The sequence below is a fragment of the Eufriesea mexicana genome, unplaced genomic scaffold, assembly GCF_001483705.2.
Source record: "Eufriesea mexicana isolate 0111107269 unplaced genomic scaffold, ASM148370v2 scaffold100, whole genome shotgun sequence".
Taxonomy (NCBI): domain Eukaryota; kingdom Metazoa; phylum Arthropoda; class Insecta; order Hymenoptera; family Apidae; genus Eufriesea; species Eufriesea mexicana.
The window spans coordinates 1,173,718-1,196,490 of NW_016908280.1; the positions used below are offsets into that span (position 1 = coordinate 1,173,718).

Sequence of the window (22,773 nt, forward strand, 5' to 3'; positions counted from 1 at the left end):
ATCGGAAGAAACAAAAATGGCGGCTACCTGGCGCGCTCCTTCCGAGTTATAAGGAGGCTCTATAACTGATCACAGGTATGAATACCGTCGCCTGTGCCCTCGATTCGAAGTGCTCCCTCCATAACGTGATCACGGCCTTGATAACGTGCGTGTACGGACACGTCTTACTTCACTTGTCGACGTTCTTTTTCTTTCTTTCTACGAGACTCCTTGGATTTTTGAATATAACCCGCGAATATATTACATTTTGAATAATTATAAAATATTTTACGGAATTTGTCGTAAAATAATCAGATCAATCTGATAATTAGGTTAAATTTATCTATGGGAATCAAAGTCGCGTATGGATTATCACGTGTCGTAGGTATATAAATGTTTTTCTCAAATACTCTCTATTTACTATAAACTTATAAACTTGCCGTGTTTTTCATCGAAATCATGCCCATTTGTATCCTTGACCATTTACATCTTTATTGAATATACGCATTTAAAAATAACAAATCATACAGGAACATGTCATTAGAATATTTTTTAAATAGGTTAATCTTTCTCACTCTAATGAAATATACTGATTGACATACCTTTCGGAATTAAAATTCATGAATATATATCTATGTAAAAAATTCATATATGCATAGTATATTATATAGTTTACGTTAAATCGACTTAGGAAGGAGAGTGAAGGAAAGCTAACGAGCAACAGGTTGGCACGATCACCATGGAGTGGGGAAACAGGAGAATGAGAAGAACTATGTATAGACAGAGAAGCAGAAAACGGGAAAGCAATCATCGTTGGATTTGGTAGGAATATCCGTGGAAGCAAAATGCTTAACGCTACGTAAGAGGGACGATGTCGTGACAAGGAGACCGGATTGGTCGGTCACCTGTTGCCTGCCAACTGTGATTGGTCGGACTCGACAGCGCGTAACGACAGCCAGAGGAGGACAAGTGCATCGTCGACTGGTCTATGATGGACCAAGATCAAAAATGGATATTTCAAGAATGTCGATTTCGCGTGTTTATTTTATACACATGCACGTGCACGAATATATGTATATAAAAGAGACATATAAATTATATATATTTCCTCACAAACAAATCAGCACGTTACGATTATAATATATATTTTTATCGTTCTCGTAACTTCGTCGATCCTTGAATTGTAAACACCAGCGCAGAAATCACAATTATTACTCTAATGTTGACTTATGATGGTTTTTAAATGCATTTTATAACATAAATATTTATCAGTATTACCTTCGAATTATTTACGCCTCTGGGTAAAGTTTAAGTACCCGATGCGAGAGATAAAGAAAAAATACATACATGTAACGAAAACGCGTTTCATAATTAAGATACGGATAATAATAGAACACAAAATGAACTGTGAATGTACAAAAAATATAGATGACTTATTACTAAGGACAAAATCCTTGCGTATTAAACAGGTGTATAAGGCACGCGAGTATGCGGTGAGAATCGCGCGAGACCAAAGTCTACGAACGAGGAGCAAAGTCTGCGTCGACGATGGAAGGAAAGCCGGTTTACGATATCGGACTCTGAACTTTTCGTATTATATCGATCTTCTATGCTAGCGAATGGTGCACTGTTATAAGATAGACGTAAATTCTAAGTGCTCTGCGTATTTCCAATAGCGTTTTATCGAGATTGTTAATTTTTTTATACACAAAGAAGACAAAGGCCGAGAATAAACATTTATAGACAATCAAAGTCATTATTATGGAATTTACTACCTTTATCTGATGAAATAGAATAGAAACAATTAATTCGGTATATTTCGTTATGAATTTTGCATTGGAAATAAAAGTCAATAATGTAATTATGATAGTTTTACTACTTTGAATTTCATTTCCCGACTTTGTTACGTATCGATTGATGCTGATAGTTGTTATGAAAATATAAAAAGTCTATAACATTCATTGACATTTCAAATATTCTTTCGTGAAAGAAGCAAAGGAAGAAAGAAATAATACAAAAGTAAGAATATCTTCAAGTTAAAGACACCTGCCAAACACCTGCCCATTGTGGTTCCTAAAATCGAACTTCGTTTTCCCTGTACAGAAATAAAATTATTAATCAATGAAAAATTACAAATTATATGCATTGCAAAAATTAAATAAAACAAGCAAATTTTTCTCACAAATCACTACAATTATAAATATATTATGATAGCTTCACAGTATAACTTAACCTATCAATGTTCGTGAATGTAAAACTAATCTGCTAATTTAATCTTAATGATTACTCGCTTCTAGGATAGCTTTAACATTGTGTTCATTGTTTTAGCCAACTATTAATGAATTAAATTCATAACACAAAACAGAATGTAATAAAATAAAACGTGATATGTTATTAATATATATAAACATTCGAGAATTTTATATAGAATCGACTAAAATGAAACACGGTCGATCTATTTGGTATCATCTGAAAATATTTCAACGTAACAGCTAGACTGTCTATACCTTGCGATGAACAATTCGTTTTGGATGCTCTTTCACGATAGGGAAGGAAGGGGAGTGGATTCACCGTTGCGCAGAACTTTCTCTCCGACAAGGATTATATTCATGCCTTTCGTACACATAGCCGTACGTAACTTTCAAACCATCACAAATCACGATGCTTCTTCCGCGATGAATCGTTCTTCGTATCATATTTAAATTATGACGCCGCTCAAAGCTGGCGAAGAATCTCATTAAAAATACATTCCGATAACTCGTTTAAGATTCTTTCAATCGATGAAATGAAGTACAAAATTAAATTTCTAATACGAAAAGACAGCCATGAAGGAAGAGTATCACGATAAAGGAAAGAACATGAGGAGAAGGTGAGAGAGAAGAAGATAGAGCTGGTCGCTGACCTGCTCGGAACGTTGACTCCATGTAGTCAGTCCCCTCTTTATATTTTCTTCCATCCCACTTGCACCATCTTACCGTACCTTCGATTATAGCCACGAGTTACCTTACTTTACTTTACGTTACTTTACCACGTCCGCCTTTCTTTATTCGCGGTTGCGATCACTATATTCTTGGACTCAACATCTTACGGATAACTCTATTGCCCTCTTGCTCTTCTCTAACATCTTTAACTGATTTCTTTATACTTTTTCTTTTTCTTTGAAACAAATAAAGTGGAATGTAAAAACCGTATACTTAATTTTAAGAAAGTCGAAAGTTTCTATTTATCCATTTATCACCAAAATTTTGTATTGAAATTTATTAGCTAAAACAAAAATCTACTTAGACTTGTAGCTTCAGCCTCATATTTGTAAAAATCTGCAAAATGTAATTTGTTTATGAATATATAATAATGAAATATTTACACATTTAATGTTATAAAACAATATTACCATATAAACGATCGTAATTCGATCGATACAATTAATATCAAACAAGTAGCGTTAGAATTATAATCTCTGCATAGTGTTTTTGAGATTCAAGTCTTATCTTATAATAATTTTTGCGTTTCTCATCCTTGAAAATCATATAATGATCATTTAATCGTTGTATCGGAGCTTATCACATCGGGGATGGTTCCGCAAGAATTTATTCGATCATAGCCTCGCAAATTACGTTTCTTCTTCTCCATCGTTACTGTCGGCTACCACCTTCTAGCCAACCCTTCATTTAACAAACTATAAGACAAAAATTCTTTAATTTTTAATTGCTTAACCAAAATAAAATCCGTAAAGATATTTATTTTAGGAAATAAATAAAAATTACAAGTTAGCAAATTTTATATTGATCAATAATTTTTTATAAATATACATTATAAATACTAGGTAAACGCAAAATATAATATATATATATATCTCATTATTGAAAATTTAATTCGACATTTTTACTTCTGTTTGTATATATAAATATATTTTCCATAATTCGACTGTGGAAAATGCGCATAGAAAACTTCTGATAACAATTGATAGTGTTTTAAAAATCGACCTATTTTTGGTACAATATTATCAAATAATATTAAGTAATTAGGAATTGTGGTATTTTTGTTGCTATTATAATTTTCATTAAGCCAATGCATCGGATTTGCAAAGAACATGTCTGCTTCATCTATATAGTTTGTATCATTGGTAAAATTTGGCTCACAAGTTAATATTCTAGTAGATACATTTACATGTAGATGACTATATAGAGGAGTAGTATGACAAGGAGTCAAAAATAATATGTTCTTTGTATTATTAATATTAAGAATTTCTTTATGGAGAATGTTCATTACATCTAATGATCCACGTTGATGTATTAAGCTAAAATAAAGTCCAGGTAATACATTGGTTATTACTAATAGTCCTACAATAATTTTTTTTCCTGCTTTTGAGAATTTTATATTTAATGGGAATGTACAAGAAGTGCATATATATATACACATTGGTAAAAGAGGTAATAGAAACCGAAATTCTTTATGTGATAACAGAGAATAAATACCAAGTGTCCAACATATAGTAGCTAACATAACTACTTGATGATGAAAATGAGATGGGTTTTTCATTATTTGCCAAACACATAATAAAAATATAATATAATAACATCCTAAGAGTACTGGTAATCCACATACAATATACCATAATAGATGATGTGTTCCATATAAATCTCCAATTTTGTATAGTACATTCACACGAAAAAACTCCCAAGGGGAAACGACTAACATACCATAACAATAACTATCCAATAATATTGATCCTAAGCAACAAATAATACATATCTTACTATATTCATATATTAGTATCATCTTATTTTGTAAACTTGTACATAAATGATAAAGACATAGGGGCAACCACATAATGGCTGCGGTGGGCCTTATCATACATAGAAAACCTACAATCCATAAATATTTTACAGTTCTAATATTGCTGTCACGCCATGGAAACATTGAACAAGCTAACATACTACATGCAGTTTCTATAGTATTCATTAATGTACGTGTAGCACAATAATACCAATACCAATTTATGCATAAACTATATAATGTCCATTTATTCTTAGTCCACTCATAAAATTTGTATTCTCCATAAGCACTAATAATTGCTTGAAGAATTCGAGGTAATATTGTTAAAACTATTACATGATCTAAGGATATCGATGCTAATATTCGATATATAACGGATAACAAAAATGGATACATGTAATTACGAATTCTCATGCTCCACTCCCACGTGAGATATCCATATCCAAATGCTAAACGGTGAGCAACTTCTATTGATTGCCAATATTCATCTGGTACATGGGCAGTTTGAACCACAAAGACAGAGATTAACCTCCATAATATTAAACAACACAATACCTTCTTTTTTTTGGATAAATACATTCCCGCTATTTTAAAATAATCGACTAAAGCTTTTAAAAACTGAAAAGTATGTACAATTTAATCAGTTTTTATCAATTACAAAAAAGCAACGTGACAAATCCAAATAAATTACAGGTTAATTTTTCAGAAACAATAATTTACTTCATTAAAAATTGTTTCATATTTGCTTGTACCTTCATATAAGTTGTCTTGTTCGTATTACTATTACTATTACTATTAAAAATTGTACAAAAATTGCATTTATGATAAAATAACATCAACGTATAGTAATATAACAAGGATAAATTATTCACCTTACATTCGGTTATAAAGTGACATATCTAAATATTCGCCAAAGAATTATCCATACTTTTTAATAATTAATTTTATATCTAAAAAATAAAAAATATTTATTTTATGGATACAATTACGTATTACACGTTTAATTCAAAAAACAATATACAGAATAGTATCAAATAATTATTACAGATGGCGCTTCGTCGAAACACACTATTTTATGGAATCGATTAGTTGAGAACTCTACGTAGCGATATTTCTTTGAGTAAGTGAACTAAAGTCGATAGCATCGTTACGAGAAGTGGTCGATAACCGATTGTGCATCGTTCTTTTCGAAACGAGAAATTGAAGTTCGATATCTGCAAAATAATTCGTCAAACACTGCTTTGAGATATCGGAGTATTCGCGGTAAATTTGTTATTCCTTTATAACCACAGAGAGAAGTGGATATGTAAAAAGGATTATGTCTCTTTATAAACTAATGTATTTTAAATTATGCAACAAAAATTTTCCATTTTGACAAGAACGGACATTATGAGATATTAGAATTGCAAGAAATATTGTATATGTATATTTTAATACATAAAAATAAGACGTACCGGTACTTATGTATTTTCGTTAATAATTATGGAAAATAAATCAATATCATTGCCTAACAACGGAAAATCTGCAACGACAGATGATTCGAAAAGCGAGATGCAAATGGTACTCGCTAAAATGATGGAAGAAAAGTATACCTATACTTATAAGAAATTAGTAGTACCTATGTCAATGAGAAGTATTTACTGGAAATTTTTCGGATTTCCAGCTACAGATGATGGAGATATTCTCACTAAAGTAAAAATTGTTTGCATATTATGTAAGACTCAAATTGCATATAATCGTAATACCAGTAATTTACGTATGCATTTGCAAAATAAACATGCACAAGAACTTTTAGAACTGGAAGCAACTAATCCTCCACGCAAAATACTTTCTCAAGAAATAAAAGAAAGAAGGGCACAAAAGAAATTATTAAAAGCAGGTTTAACTTCTGCCCAACATATTTATACCACCAATGCAGATGGTACTGTTCAGATAGATGGAGATATTCAATTTGTGACTGATCCAAATGTAAGTTTATCCAATATTGAAAATGATATCACAATTGGTCAACCTTTAAGAGTTATGATTAAAAGTGGTTCTAACATTGGAAACAATAGTCAAAACGTGGCTTTTTTCATGCCAGAAGATAATTCTATTAATCAGTCAAGTATTGATGGGAAGACTGTATCAGATGCTATAGCAGAATTTATTATAATGGATTTACAATTACCAGAAGTAGTAGAAGGACGAGGTTTTCAAAGACTAGTTGCAACTTTACGTTCACCCTGTGAAATTCCTAGTAAAAATAAATTAGAAGAAGAAATAATACCAAAGATTTATGATACTTTCAGAGAATCAGTAGCAACAACTCTATCATGTATTGTAAGTGAAGTAGGTTTGACTATTGAAGAATGGAGATCAAATTCTGATGAACGATTTGTTACTGTTTCTGTGTATTATCAAAATTCTGGTGAACCAGTGTTAGAATGTAAAGTATTAAGTACAATTCATGCACCCCTAGATTGGGAAGAATCTCAATGGGGGAATACAATAGATTCTTTGTTACTTGATTGGGATCTGAAAATAGAAAGGATAACTGCAGTAGTAATAGCCACATCCAGAACAGAATTATTGACTGCTTTAGCAAATCGAGGATTAACATTAGTTCCTTGTTTGCTTTATACCTTGCAGGTTTGTGCACAAGCTTGCTTTGAAATTCCAGAAGTTGCTTCCATATTATCAAAATGTAGAGCAGCTATTGGAGCTATTATAAGCCATCCAGCTGCATCTGCAGCATTATCTATGCAAGAACAATTGTTGGAAGTAAGTAAATGAGTTTTATTCTAAATAAGTTAAAAAATTATGTTAATAATTACTTTGAATTATATTTTATATGACTATAGTTGGAAGAAAATGCTATGTTAATGGATTATCCATCTGTATGGACATCAACATATAATATGCTCGAACAAATGGTTCTACGTCGTAATATTGTAACATCAATTTTGGAAAGTATGGAAGGTGTTGATCAAGAAATAGTTGATTTAACAAATGAACAGTGGAAGATTGTAGAAGATCTTGTAAATGTACTTGAACCATTTAAAGTTACTATTATGACACTCAGTGAGGAAAAAATGCCATTAATATCTTTATTAAAACCATTACTTTGGCAACTTGTATCTTCTCACCTTAAAATAAAAGAAAGTGATAGTGAAAAAGCAAAGTCTTTCAAAGAATCTTTATCTGATATGCTGTGCAATAGATATGCTGATTACAATGTTACACTTTTACTTCAAATTGCAACCACTTTAGATCCAAGGTAATTGTACATTACTATTGAGATAATCACTATTCTAAAAAAAAAAAGCACAATTAATATTGTATGATATATATTAGATTTAAGCAATTACCATATGCTACTGAAGAAGATAAAAATTCAGTAGCAACTGACATAAAAGAAATGTTAACAAAACTAATACAAGAAGAATCTGGTGATAGTATAAATATCAAAGTTGAAGAAGAACCCTTAAATAAGAAAAGTCGTCTATCAGGTAAATATTCTGAGTTATGTAATAACTTTGATTTTTCTAATTTTTTAACAAGACAGATATGTTTTAATTATACTCAGGTATGGAACTTTTACTTGGAGGTTTATGTTCAGTAAAAAGTGGAATGCCAGCAGAAGAAAAAGCGGATCTTGAACTTGTACAATATCATTCTGAGTCTACTGCACCACTTGACTATTGCCCTCTACAATGGTGGGCAAAAATTTCTGCAAAATGCCCAAATTTGGGTAAATTGGCTTGTAAATATAACTGTGTACCTGCATGTTGTGCACCACCCTCTAGAATTCCAGCAGAAATGCAAGTTTTATACGATACAAGGCGTACAGCCCTACCTCCTCATTTAATAGATAAGTTACTTTTTCTTCATGGTAATCATACTGTATGAAGAAAGTAATAAATTGCACAGAAATTTCACAAATTATGACGTTGAACTTCTACATAATCTAAATTTAAAATGGAGCTTCTTGGCAAATTTGAACAAAATAATAAACCAAGCCAGTTGCTAATTAATTAAATAAGTTTTAATATAATATCAGTGTACTCTAATTTTATGATGTACAATGTATTCAGCCACTGTATAAAGCTTACATTTTACATTTTTACTTTTATTGAATAATCCAAATCTTATATATTCTAAAAGTAAAAATTAAAATTAGAAAATGTATAAATATATTTGTTAAATGTTTTGCAAGAAAAATATATTTATTTTCACAAAAGACTAATATAACTTCATATTTTAAAATAGTATTTCAAATGAAAAAATATTTAAATATTTAGGAGTATTAATGAAGTATAATATAACGAAATATGTCTTTTTTATCATTCAAATAGGCTTACAATAATGAAACATTATCATTTTCAAAAGAAGTTTAGCTATCAAAACAATTGCACTGAAAATTAAACAACTTAAAAGATAATAAAAACTATGTAAAAAAAGGTGTTATTTATAGAAAATAATAACAAATAATAGTTTTCCATTTGTAACACATATGGTGTATTAAGTTTTATAAAAATTTTTAGATGTTATAGAGCATTGAAAATAAAATTTTAATGCTGTAAATATTGCATAAAAATGCAAAATTAAATTTTTTTATACGATCTTTGTATTTTTTACAAAGAAATACTGTTAATACTTCACTTAAAGTTAAAATGTTAAATTAAGTAATATTGTAAACTTTATATCAACTTATGAAAATTGATTTTTCAATTTCTTCTTATTAATATTATTAATGATAAAGGTGGCGATTTTAATGGATACATCATTTAATTGATCATTTTCCATTTCAAGAAGTATGTTCTTGTGATATTAATTTATATTTTTAGAATATTAAAATAGTACAAAATCAATATTTTATAACATGAAGAATAGAATTGTGAAAAACATCTATATTATTAATACATTTTGTATGTTTATTTGTTTAATGACTTATAATTTAGTGCTTAAATGTAATGTAATGTTGTACAATATGAGTTACACATATGTATACTCCTTATTAATTTAAAGATTAATATCTATATTTATAACAAATTGTACAAGATTTTACATTTTATTTTTGTAAAATAATAACAATTGTAAAAAGTACTTTACTATAATACTTTTTATACTGTATATAAAGTGAATTATTCTTAAAAATACTTTTCAAATTTTATTGTTATTGTATATTACATCTATAGCATATACCAAAGTCTTTGAAAAACTTAGATTAAAATTATGGAATGTCATACAGTTATATCACTTAATTTTTATGTTTTATATGTATTTAAACAAATTTTAAAAAGCCTGTTTCTTCATTGTTTTACATTTCATCAATTTCAAATGAAAATTTCTTATTAGTTTCTTTATTGTAACTGTAGACTTTAATTATGAAAGGCTAAACTGACTCTGAATCCATGTTGAACTTTCATAGAATCTTGGATCTGCGATTCTAAGAGATGCCCTTTTATAGAAATAATAGTGTAAAACTGCAACTTTAACATAACTAAGTTTAAAAAAATTGCAAAAATATTATGTATATAAAATTAACTAAAACTGTTACCTCCTCTATGTAATGAGTAAAGAATATGAAAATCTTTAGTCCAGTAGCATCTAAAAGATGATGCCCAATGCATTTTAATATCCCATATATGTAGACTTATACTTAATATCATATATATGATACACAATATTAATGTTACACGAAATTTTGTATATAATAATTGTATTAATCCTATCTGCATGAAAAACATATACTTTTTACAATATTATATAAAAACTAATTATCAAATTTTGTTATTATTGATAATAATTACCTGAAAAATGTAAGTGGAAAAGAAGTTAACTAGTAGAATTGTGACAGTCATGATAAGACAAATATCTTGAGCCCTTAAAAGCAAAAATCGGGTACAATTCAGATATACATTTATTTGTTATATTAAAAGTAAAAACATAACATACACATAAAGAATTAATAAATTAATTGCATTTGGTCGGGAGAAAGTAGCAAATGAATTCACAAAAATATCAAAAAGTAATACTAAATATTGTATAATTATAGTGACTAGATATCTTTTTGTATTTATTGTACTCATTTGTTACAAAAAAATAATTCACTCTGTGATAATAATGTATAATAATTCATAAAATCACAATTCTGGTTATAATTATTACTATATACCATAGGTTGCTACGGAAACCTGAAATAACAGATACATATATATATGCGTAATATATATCTTTATTAAACTTGATCTAATATATTGAAATTTTTCATAACTTCAGCAGTATTTTCTACATAAATATTATTCATTCAAATAACTTTAAATATACATAACTTAGGTAAGTATGGGAATAAACAATAAAATTCAAAATAGTAATATATTCTAATACAAATAAGATACAAAAATCCTAATGCATTAGAATGAAAAATTTGATGTATTAAGAAAATTATAATTTATTCAGAAGGATATGTTTTAATTCCTAAATTAAAAAAAAGGATATGTTTAGTCCTCATAAGGAGAACAAAAATTTGACATTATATAAATTACAATAAATCAATTTGTACAAATTATTGAAACTATATGTATAAAAACGAACATAAAGTTTATTTGATAATTTAATGATTATATATTTTTTATTTATTTTTTATTACTTTAATATAACTTTACAGGTAACTTTATAGCTACCGAATATAAATCCTCGAAAAAAATAAAATTGTTCTTTTTTTATTATTCATTTCTTATTATTTAGTAGTACTATTACCGTTCGGTATTAATTTTCGCAAAATAATTGTATATATGTAAACTTTCTTAACTTGCTCGTTTTAATTTTATGGTTCTTATCTAGATACTTAAAATTATCTATTAAGTCCATACTGGTCCGTTTAGATAATTTAAACATACGAAAGTTACGTCAAGTACCAAACATTCCAATATGACATCTGATAGTTTAAAAAAACAATGCACTTTAAAAAAATAAAGAAAAGTGATTACAAATGAAAATATAATTTTTTATTATCTTTTACCTATATACTTATGAATTGCAGTATAATGATACTATTGGGCAATTCACTTTTATTGAATCTCTTACGAATGTTTATATTTAAACAATTATATTTAAACTAGTGACGTATTACCTAATTGAAAAATGAGGTATGGATAACTCTATTTGCAAAATATATTAAATTATATTTATATATTGGTTAAAATATATAAATAACTATTTTGTATTACAGGTAATTAGTAAAACCAAAAGTAATATTTAATATTATAAAAATTATGAAATAAATAAGACAACGAAAATTAAAAAATAATAGTATCTTTATATTAAGGTTATTTTTACAATAAAAATATGTTATGAAATATGAATAAAACAAGAATTATAATTAATATCTCTTGATATTTGATTTTAATAATGTTGCTAGACATTATTTGATAATAATTAAATATGGAATCTCAAATTAATAAACACCTACATACAAGACAAGTTATTGGTATTTTCCCAGTGTTAGAGTTAAATACCGATGATGTAGATGTTCCTTTAAAAAATCCTAATGTATCTTGCTTGGATATCTTTTTCCTTGTATCTTCAATTCTAATGCATATTGTGGATATGGCAATTGATATAAATCTTGCTATAAGATATTTATTAGCTAAGAAAATAACATACTTTATATGGACAACTATATTTATTTTTTTACCTTCATTTATAAATGTTATAATCAGTAGAAGAATGCAACAGCAAGATGACAAGGTAAAAGTTATATTAAATAAAATCATTTATGTAATTAAATAATTTGTATTATTCTCTTTTTAGAAAAGTGCAATATCAAATACTTCCAAACTTAAATGTATACACACAATGTTAACAAAAAAGTTATGTTGCATTATACTTATAGTATTTCAGTTGGCACCTGTACTACGATATTACCGAACTTTAAGATATGCTCTTAAAGCCTATAAATTTGAAAAACTAGGTGAACGTAATGCTCAAAGACGATATTACCTTAAGATGCTTAAAGAAGATCAAGATGTGGCATTATTAAGAGTATCTGAATGTTTTCTTGAGGCCGCACCACAGCAAATTTTACAATTAACTATATTGTTGAAACATTACCACAGTAATATTAATTTTGAATGTAGATATATTTTTAAATACCTAATGTTATAATATTAGCTAACAAAATAAAATTGATTATTATCTATATTGTAGTTATTCATCAAGTAGCTAGTATCTTTAGCTCACTTGGAAGTATGGGATGGGCAATGGCTAGTTATCATCGTAGTATTAGGTTGGCTCAACAAGATAAATTAAACATTGGTATTACAGGAACCATTCTACAATTTTTATGGCATTTCTGTACAACAGGTATGTATATTATTATTATCATATAAAAAAATTAAAACTTGAACTCTATAAACAACTTTCTAGTATCGAGGATATTGTCCTTAAGTGTTTTGGCAAGTATATGGCCAATTTATACTGCCATTGGTTGTATCATTCATTGGATAAGTATGACTACTTGGATTCTTATTGATTCACATGGTATACTTGAATTTTGTAGGGATCCTAATCATGCTCCACATTGTTCCCCAAACATCAAAGAGCGCATTTATTCTGTATTATTTTCTATAGTAATTGGTGTAATACACATATTCATATATCTAAATGCAGTAGATGGTAGTACATTTCTTAAACATGTCTTCTTTTATATAGTATGTTTCCTTGAAAATATAACAGCAACTGTATTTTGGATATATATTTCATCAAACGACGTTAAAAATTCCTGGTACTTTAATGTACTCATTATTCTTTGCATCATACCTTTTTTATTAGGTATAACAGCCATGATTGTTTATTATGGTGTTTTCCATCCTTCCTTAAAACATCAAAGTTGTACAAATGTATAATTGTAATTGATTTTTTCATAAATTTTTCAACACATCTATACATAAAAATTGTATAAATATGTAACTTGTAATAGTATTTATTTATTTTTATTAATTACTTGTAATATTTTTATATTATTATAAATTTTGTACTTGGTATAAATTTTAAAGTAGGAGAAATTATTTCAGTAAATAATTTTGTGTTCACTATAATAATAATTATATATATATAATTGTTAACCACTTTTTAATATATATGAATATATAGAACAAATACATATATAAAAATTAAATGATAAATTGATAAATATTAACTAAATTTAAATATTGTAAATTTATATTCTCTACTATGTATATATTTATAATGTATTTTATATACTTTTATAATAAATAAAATCAGTGTTTCCTGTAATATTTATGTATTATATATCTTTCTACATAGAATTATAATTAAAATTGTGTGAACATACATACACACAGACGCATATATAAAAGTATTAAAAATATTTAAAATCATCTGAAATATTATATAGATGAAGCTATTTTTTAAATAAATATCAAAACTTATTAAGCTTGGTCTAATCAAAATTTATTTAAAACAGTAATATGAAGTTAATTATATAACACAAATGCTTTAATCATATTAAATCTAATAAACTATAATTTCAGTTATAGTTACCATTTGGTAATGATAATATAGAATACATATTCTACTATTAATTTGTGAATAAAACCCAAACATTATTCCATTCCAGACTTTATATTATATAGATTATGAAGTTAAAATGTACTATATAAAATAATTCATTAACATTTAGCAAAGGATATAATATATATTAATGTTTTTCTTAGTTATCAGTCAACTGGATTCTGTACTACTATAAGTATAAATTCTTTATCCGGAGCAACCATAATTTCATGTTTCTTACTACGAATACGTAAAAATGTGAGATCATTTGTTGAATCCAAATCTCTTACTACAGATCGTGCTTTGTCTGACAGTTGACTTATTAATCCTGCATATTGAACTGTTGTAGTGTTATCCAATGTAGATTTAATTGGGATACCTATATAAACATTTTTTAAGTTTTACATAACAATTATATAAAATGTTCATATTAAAATGCAATATACCTTCTGCATTAACTACAATTGTTCCAACCACCCCCTTATGTGATTGTATACGTTTCATAGTTTCTTCTACCTCTTGTGCCTTAGAAAAGATATGATGAGATGTATAAATTAATTTATTTATAAATAAACAATGTAATACACACTTACCATTTCTTAAACTTATTAATTTATACTGTACGTTATATAGTCTTGATTATAAAAAAAACAATAACTATTTATAATGAATTCAATATTAACTAAACGTCACTTGGATCGTACCGCCTACTAATCGTTCATGTATTTTATACTATATCGAAGATAGGTGTACATAAGTTAATTTGTTAGACTCTAACCGCCATCTAGGTATCTGAAAATAATATAGTATGTATATAGCGGTAGATTTAAATTATTCAATAGAAATGAAATAAAAGAAATTCCAATAACATATAATAAATCTCACAATACACATTAAAATATGATTACTGTTTAAGTTTATTTTATACATAGGTACAATAGTTACAGTATTTTCAACGAAAATTGGACATATATAAACATGAAACAACTTCATTGTTTGAATGATTTAAACATATTTTATTTTTAATTATTATATGTATACATATTTTTAGTGCAGATTTTTTTATATTTCCTCATAATGAAAACAAATAATATTATACAAACAATTAATTTAATGGAACAATTAAGTCAGTTCCTGTATATTCAGGTAGATTAAGATTATATGCTTTCTCTAATTTTTTAGGTACAAATCGGCCACCTAGATAATGATACTTTCCTTTAAACTTTTGAGCACATAATTTTGGTGCTGTTAATGATATAAGCATTTCTGGTTTTATTCCACCGTCTACAGGTGGTCCATCTTCAACACTCCAACCTGATGGTATATCTATACTACAAATTGGAATATTGGTATTTTCTAATAGACGAATTATAGGTATAAATGTATCCCTTACAGGTGGTTTAAAACTAAATCCAAATAATGCATCTACTATAAAACCAAACTGATGCAATTGCTCTGAAGCAATATTTTGTAAATTATTTGTCAATAAAGGAATATCATTTTCAATACATTGATGTAATAAATTTTCATATAATGTATTATTTGTCCTTTTAGGATAATAAATTTCTGGGAAATATCCAAATTGTTTTAAATGTCTAGCACAGACAAGTCCATCACCACCATTGTTTCCTGGACCGCAACAAACCAAAATTTTGTATGTAGAGTTTTTAAGTGATGAATAAGTACTAGCAATAGCAACAGCACAACTTTGGCCAGCAAGTTCCATTAACTGATCGACACTGAATTTGTATTTCTCAAATAAATCTTTGTCAATGTTGATACTTTCTGTTTGATTTAAGTATTTCATTGCAACAGTGTATGATTTTCTTCCAAAAGAAAAAATAAATTTATTATTAGACAAAAGCAGTTTTGTATAACCCATAATACAAATCATTTATTAATTTTATTACATACAAATATAAAATGAAAAATATTATAACCTCTTATGGTTTGTTGATAATTTCTCTCGTTAATATGAACAGATATTAACCTTAAAAGGCTTATTTTTGTTCAGTAATAGTATTCAATAATTACACTTAAAAATAATATATATAACATTAATTTTATAACACTCTTCAAAATCTTTCTTTAATTTATACTTCATCTAATAACGAACTAATCGAACCACGAGACTTAAATATGTCACAAATTTAAAAAAATTCTTTTTTTAATATTATCAAAATACATATACGAATATATCAAGATTTTTCTTATTAAAATATAGAATTACGTGTCATAAAATTATTTATTGTTATTAATTATTTAAAACACAAACATTATATCACAATTAGTGAAAAGGAACTTTTTGGTTGTTTTTTTATATAAATAACATTATATTTTTTATGTCGTACTTATTATTTTTACATAGGATTTGTTTAGAAAGGATAACTACAAATATGTAAAAAAGAGATTTATATTAACATTACAAACAATTGCAATAAATTATCTTATTTAATAAACTAACTTTGAGTTTCAGAACAATTTTTAATAGAATTAAGTTTAAATTTTTTAATAATATTATTAATATATTTAAATAATTTTAAAATCATAATTTTTGATGACCATGTATTATTGTAGGGATAACTTTTTACTTTTTCACTGTAAAAAATATGCTGTGATGTCATATGATATATTGAATGTAATTCAATCATAGGTGGTTCTTGAGGAAATCCTAATGGCAGTTGAATATGCAATACTGTAGAAAAGCCATCATCAGTCAATAAACATGTTACATAATTACAATTTATAGTATCAAATTCTATACAAGCTTTACGTTTTAAAGCTAAAAATGTTGTTATATATTCTCTTCTTTTTTCTAAACTTTGAACAATTGAGTTTACCTGCAATAAAACTTATTTTATTAATAATCGCAACATGATTACGAAATATAATTAAAATGAATTAAATACCTTTGCTGCTATGTATCTTTTTATATTTGATACATAATGTGTCAAACATGTATCAGGTACAAAATAGGGTAAATATAATGCACCTGTTCCACTAAAAATTTTTTCTAAAGATTTTGAAATATCAAGCTGTGGAGTAATACGACTCCAATCTGCTCCGGAAAATATTATAAGAAGTATTGCGACATCACTCTCTGACTTGCAAGTACGAATTTGTAATTGTGACAGATCCACTGATAAACTTATTAGAAATCTAGCTTCTACTGGTTTAGAACTACAAGGTAACAATATGATCTCGACATCTTCTGGTTTTATTTCGGTTGATTCCATTAGCATATTATATTCCAATTGCAATCGAGATTGCTTCTGAAGTAATTGTATCTAAAGTAAAGGAAAAATGTATGAAATTTAATATAGGTCACTAATGAAATTTATGAATATAAAATTACAAACCTGATGTTGTTTATAACATGACAAAAGTTCCATAAGGACATTTAATAATGCATTTCCATCATTAGGATTCCATTTAGCAAGACTAGGTACTTTGACAGATAAAGTGTCTACATCCATATCTGCTAAGAAAGTATTATCATTAAATATGAAATCAGGACCCATTTCTGGGCACTGTGAATCAAAAAATACATTCCAAGTTAAATTTTGTTTAGCATAAGGAATGGATAATTTAAAACGATCTCCTTGAAATTTTCCACAACTGGATGACATGGAATCTACCTTAATTGCTTCACAACAAATCCCTTTAACAAAATAGAGGAATATAATAACACAATTATAATTTATTACAACATATTTTATGAAGTAGAACTAACCAAGTTTGTCCGTCGTTAATACACGGTTTAAAAGTGGCTCGATGTATGAGTCAATGACAGTTAAAATTGCACATTGTTGGTTTAACATTGTAACACTTTTAATTTAAATAATTTAAGTATCATAAACTATAGCAAATTCTTATTTTTACTATGATGCTTAAGCGTATTACAAGAAGTTTCATAAAATGTAACAAAGTTGTATTACATTATTTAATTAAGGAATAGTATTCTGTTATTGTAATTCTAATGTTTTCAAATGTTCATGGCAATCTGACGTTTAGAATGGAAAAACAGTTTTATACGTAATAGTGGAGCAAATCAATTGATAATACTTTGTTTTTACATAATGATATGTTTTAATACAATTGCATATAAATTCTTTTCATATAGATATACTGTTACACTAATAACGATAAAAAAATAAGATTTATGATTATTAAAATATCGTACAAGACCATTAAAAAAATTAGATCATATCAAAAATAAATTTACTACATTTTGTTCTAGGAATATAATTAAATGTATGTTGGTATTTGTCCGAAGAGAAAGTGTTATCTTTTAGGTTACTGCCTTAAGTAGTTAATAAAATTTTTGTTAATTTAATTAAACTAAACTTAAAATTCTCTTAACATTAATAATAGTGTAAAGAAACTATTTCTGAATTAAAACATCTAATTTTTTTAACATTGATATTCAACATGAAAATCGGTTTCAATTTTTACTAGTTCGAACTAACTAATGTAGTAGTGGCTCTAAAATTCATTTGTTCAAAATACAAAACAAATGAAAACGTAATATAAATTTTTATTTGTTAGATATTTATTTATTTTATAAATGGTCTAAAGAATCTTTATTATACAAAGTTAAAATATACACAAATAAGGTAATCGCATTTAATATTCGCTCGCAACCTGTTAATAAACACCGTCCAATTGTGCTTGTTACGAAATAATTATGATGCAAATGCATAAATTCTTAGGTGTTAATAATATTATTTATTATATTTTAATTAAAAAGTTGATGTAAATAATATATCTTGGATAGATTTTTTTAATCAATATTCTTCTTCCTCTTCAGTATTAGCAGCGTCTTCTTGGACTTCACGATAGTCCAATTCTAAAGCTGCTAAATCTTCTCTCGCTTCTGCAAATTCACCTTCCTCCATACCTTCTCCGACAAACCTATGGTTTAAAAAATTTACATATACATATGATATACATATACGTACGTGACAAAGATAGTAACTTACCAGTGAACAAACGCTCGTTTAGCATACATCAAATCGAATTTATGATCAATTCTAGCCCATGCCTCAACTATTGCAGTAGTATTACAAAGGCAAGACACAGCTCTTTCTACTTTTGCAAGATCGCCTCCTGGCACTACAGTAGGTGGTTGATAGTTTATTCCTACCTATACAAACATAAACAATCATAAATTATTTATTTGATAAAATTTAACAAAATCTTTATCCTATTTCCCTTTGTTTATTTCCAAAAAATACTATCTATAGAATTAATATCAAACCTTAAAACCCGTTGGGCACCACTCAACAAATTGAACATGTTTCTGTCTCTTAATTGTTGCAATCGCTGCATTTACATCTTTAGGAACAACATCTCCTCTATAAAGCATACATACTGCCATGTATTTACCTCTACGTGGATCACAATTCACCATTTGATGATTTGGTTCGAAACACGAATTTGTTATTTCCGCTACTGTAATTCTCTCATGGCCCGCTTTCGCAGCCGATAAAACAGGAGCATAAGTCGCCTACAAAATGTAAACTATTTAATGTAGTATTAAAATATTCGGAATATATTATATGCTTGTGCATAATAATATTTTGTAATAAAATTACAAAAATTTATTACTGACTTACGAGAGGAAAATGAATACGTGGATATGGTACTAAATTCGTTTGAAATTCGGTAAGATCAACGTTAAGAGCACCATCAAATCGTAAACTTGCGGTTATCGATGAAACAACTTGACCAATTAAACGGTTCAAATTTGTATATGTTGGTCTATCAATGCTTAAGTTTCTTCTACATAATTCATAAATAGCCTGTAAATTGTTATCGATCACAAATATGGTATTGCAAAAGATGGAATTATATTTTAAGTTTACACAATGACTGATCGTAAGAATTGCAAATATTGAATGGTAATACATACTTGATTATCAACTATGAAAGCTACTTCGCAGTGCTCTAACGTTGGATGCGTATAAAGAATTGCATTATATGGCTCTACAACGGCAGTTGATACCTGATGCATTACGTAACATATACGTACAACGTATAGTTATCACGATTCATTACCAACAAATGATCACATTTTTTTATATTTAATATGTTTTTTACCTGAGGCGCAGGGTAAATGCTAAAAGTTAATTTACTTCTTTTAGGATAATCGACTGATAATCTTTCCATGAGTAAGCTGGAAAAGCCTGAACCTGTGCCACCGCCGAACGAATGGAAAATTAAGAAACCTTGCAAACCTTTGCATCGTTCGATGAGTCTACGAATTCGATCTAAAGTGAGATCCACAATCTCTTTTCCTAAAAAATAAAATCTATCAGTTAACAGAAAAAGAAGAAAACTTTGATTTTCTATTTAATTACTTTGTATATACCTATCGTATAGTGACCTCGCGCATAATTATTTGCCGCATCTTCTTTCCCCGTAATTAACTGTTCCGGATGAAATAATTGCCTATATGTGCCTGTACGAACTTCATCTAAAGTATTACGAAGATTTTTAGGTAAAGAAATCGCATGCTAGTCAAACAAAATTTGACAATCGAAACTTTTTCATTAATAAACTCGCCTACTACTGTTGGTTCGAGATCCACAAAGACGGCTCTCGGAACGTGTTTTCCTGAATCTGTTTCAGAAAAAAACGTATTAAAAGAATCATCTCCATAACCCACAGTACTATCACTGGGCATTTGTCCATCAGGTTGAATTCCATGTTCCAAGCAATACAATTCCCAGCAAGCGTTACCCATTTGAACGCCAGCCTGTCCAATATGAATGGATATGCATTCCCGCTGTAATAAATTGTAGATGAGGATGTCAGGTAGATAATAATTATATTTAACTTCTTAACTTAGTTGTGACAGAAATTAAACAACATTAAAGTCGTAAGAAGCTGAGGAAATTTTAACACATTTAATTTAGAATCAATAATCGAAGAAAATTATTGAAAAACCGCCTAAATGCACTATCCATGTTAACATTATTGGAACTTGAAATGTCACACCTTTTTTGCCATAATGTTTTAATAGAACGCTTTTGCTGTCTGTTATTTTGAATCGTTGCGTTTAATAAAAAATGCAAAATAGGAATGAAAAAATTGTTTAAAATAATATCTGAATGAATCTTAGACTCATTTGTAATATGTATATCCTTTTTATACTCGTCTACTATATTTAATTAATATTTATGTGAATGTAAGATATTTCCTCTTCGTAAAATATTTCGAATTGTATAAGCTGTACAAGTTATTTTTATTTCTTAGAAAGACATAGAAGTATACTTTTCATTATTGAAAGAACACTAGATATTATTTAATCAAGTTTTTCCAATCGTTTAAATGACGCCGGAAGAATAAAACAGACGAATTACTTAAACTAAATTAGTTAAAGCACTGAACAGAATGTGATTACCAACTGACATGTCGAAATCCCATCGACATAAAGTGATCTTATAACTGTCAGTAAGTTGCAAAGTTTTCCTACCTTGACCTACCATGTTTTTGCTTAATAATTCAATTGGAGAGTAAAAAAGAACGTTTCATCGTTATAGTTATAGAGATAGATTCGTTGTCGCTATGTAATACGGAGCATAGTCTTTTCCGGTATTTCATATTCTCTAGGTGTATCACGTTAAAAATCGATTTTTACCGGTTGACACACTGTAACCATAGCAGCTTGATCGAACATTATTTCATATGTAGTACAATTTTGTAATTTTCCAAATAGGTAATCATCGCAGCGTAAGAAACACCCACAAATTTGATCGATCATTTGTATATATGTATATTATGATTTCAAATATACATATATGCATCTGTTAAATTTAATACAATTAAATCCAGAGAAGATTAGTTTCTCGAGTATACAAAAAATGTGTTTTATGTTAATAATTAATATTTAATAATTCAAGTAAATTAATGCTGAAATAATCTTATTGACTGAGATATTAGATTCTTTTCCCTTTTCTTTTTAATAAATATAAATATTTTACAATATACTTTCTAGAATTTATGATAATAAATTTAATGATTTTATATAAAATGATTTTTTATTGTAAACGTTAATATCGAAATATTTGCACTTAATTGCAGTGAAAAGCAATTTACTTTGTATAATTGCCAGTATTTTTAATGTATTTTTTCAAAATAAAAATGAAAATTATTTAAGCAATAGGACTGCATAATAAATTTTTCGATTCAAATATTAAAATTTAGAGTGTGTAAATTAGAATTTTTCTATAAGATTGCATGCTATGATAATTAAAGATCGATCTTTTGATTCCATGAAATATGTATTTATTGTGTAAGGTTTTAACTTTGAAAACTCTCTTACATACGATTTACTATTGACAGTCCTCTAATCGGTCGATTAAAAGTCAAAGAAAGCTTGGTATATTATAATTACATGATATCTTGGCTATACACAATGTTAATACAATTTCCAAACTATTGTACTACAACAAT

At 27.5% G+C, this 22,773-nt stretch overlaps 8 protein-coding genes across 9 annotated transcripts; 2 read left to right on the top strand and 6 right to left on the bottom strand.

Annotated features, from left to right (window-relative positions):
- Positions 1-3,861: 3,861 nt before the first annotated feature.
- On the bottom strand, positions 3,862-5,334 carry PIG-B (phosphatidylinositol glycan anchor biosynthesis class B). Its single transcript, XM_017910437.1, has one exon. The coding sequence runs from the start codon at positions 5,332-5,334 to the stop codon at positions 3,862-3,864; it is 1,473 nt and encodes a 490-aa protein (XP_017765926.1).
- A 903-nt stretch (positions 5,335-6,237) lies between these two features.
- On the top strand, positions 6,238-8,646 carry LOC108554964 (zinc finger BED domain-containing protein 1). The gene is made up of 4 exons (XM_017910390.1): positions 6,238-7,518; positions 7,599-8,014; positions 8,092-8,246; positions 8,324-8,646. The coding sequence occupies exons 1-4, from the start codon at positions 6,238-6,240 to the stop codon at positions 8,644-8,646; spliced, it is 2,175 nt and encodes a 724-aa protein (XP_017765879.1).
- A 1,472-nt stretch (positions 8,647-10,118) lies between these two features.
- Positions 10,119-10,829, bottom strand: LOC108554971 (transmembrane protein 138). Its single transcript, XM_017910398.1, has 4 exons — positions 10,696-10,829; positions 10,551-10,623; positions 10,298-10,472; positions 10,119-10,240 (listed from the first exon to the last, which is right to left on the bottom strand). Exons 1-4 carry the CDS (start codon positions 10,827-10,829, stop codon positions 10,119-10,121), a joined length of 504 nt encoding a protein of 167 aa, XP_017765887.1.
- Positions 10,830-12,412: 1,583 nt separating this feature from the next.
- On the top strand, positions 12,413-13,646 carry LOC108554916 (XK-related protein 6). The gene is made up of 4 exons (XM_017910334.1): positions 12,413-12,489; positions 12,635-12,874; positions 12,949-13,104; positions 13,168-13,646. The coding sequence occupies exons 2-4, from the start codon at positions 12,748-12,750 to the stop codon at positions 13,644-13,646; spliced, it is 762 nt and encodes a 253-aa protein (XP_017765823.1). The 5' UTR covers positions 12,413-12,489; positions 12,635-12,747.
- Positions 13,647-14,458: 812 nt separating this feature from the next.
- On the bottom strand, positions 14,459-15,024 carry robl (dynein light chain roadblock). The gene is made up of 3 exons (XM_017910356.1): positions 14,907-15,024; positions 14,760-14,838; positions 14,459-14,692 (listed from the first exon to the last, which is right to left on the bottom strand). The coding sequence occupies exons 1-3, from the start codon at positions 14,907-14,909 to the stop codon at positions 14,481-14,483; spliced, it is 294 nt and encodes a 97-aa protein (XP_017765845.1). The 5' UTR covers positions 14,910-15,024; the 3' UTR covers positions 14,459-14,480.
- Positions 15,025-15,418: 394 nt separating this feature from the next.
- Naxe (NAD(P)HX epimerase) lies at positions 15,419-16,313 on the bottom strand. 2 transcript variants are annotated; one of them, XM_017910354.1, is made up of 2 exons: positions 16,254-16,313; positions 15,419-16,139 (listed from the first exon to the last, which is right to left on the bottom strand). In XM_017910354.1, exon 2 carries the CDS (start codon positions 16,118-16,120, stop codon positions 15,419-15,421), a length of 702 nt encoding a protein of 233 aa, XP_017765843.1. In that variant the 5' UTR covers positions 16,121-16,139; positions 16,254-16,313. The 2 variants fall into 2 exon arrangements, with proteins under 2 accessions (XP_017765843.1, XP_017765842.1); XM_017910353.1 differs by having other exon boundaries at positions 16,228-16,288.
- A 459-nt stretch (positions 16,314-16,772) lies between these two features.
- LOC108554917 (BRCA1-A complex subunit BRE) lies at positions 16,773-18,143 on the bottom strand. Its single transcript, XM_017910335.1, has 4 exons — positions 18,047-18,143; positions 17,673-17,974; positions 17,223-17,600; positions 16,773-17,153 (listed from the first exon to the last, which is right to left on the bottom strand). The coding sequence occupies exons 1-4, from the start codon at positions 18,132-18,134 to the stop codon at positions 16,773-16,775; spliced, it is 1,149 nt and encodes a 382-aa protein (XP_017765824.1). The 5' UTR covers positions 18,135-18,143.
- A 957-nt stretch (positions 18,144-19,100) lies between these two features.
- LOC108554929 (tubulin alpha-2/alpha-4 chain) lies at positions 19,101-21,327 on the bottom strand. Its single transcript, XM_017910346.1, has 9 exons — positions 21,316-21,327; positions 20,881-21,103; positions 20,687-20,791; positions 20,416-20,612; positions 20,228-20,320; positions 19,932-20,117; positions 19,574-19,822; positions 19,296-19,459; positions 19,101-19,227 (listed from the first exon to the last, which is right to left on the bottom strand). Exons 1-9 carry the CDS (start codon positions 21,325-21,327, stop codon positions 19,101-19,103), a joined length of 1,356 nt encoding a protein of 451 aa, XP_017765835.1.
- Positions 21,328-22,773: the final 1,446 nt, after the last annotated feature.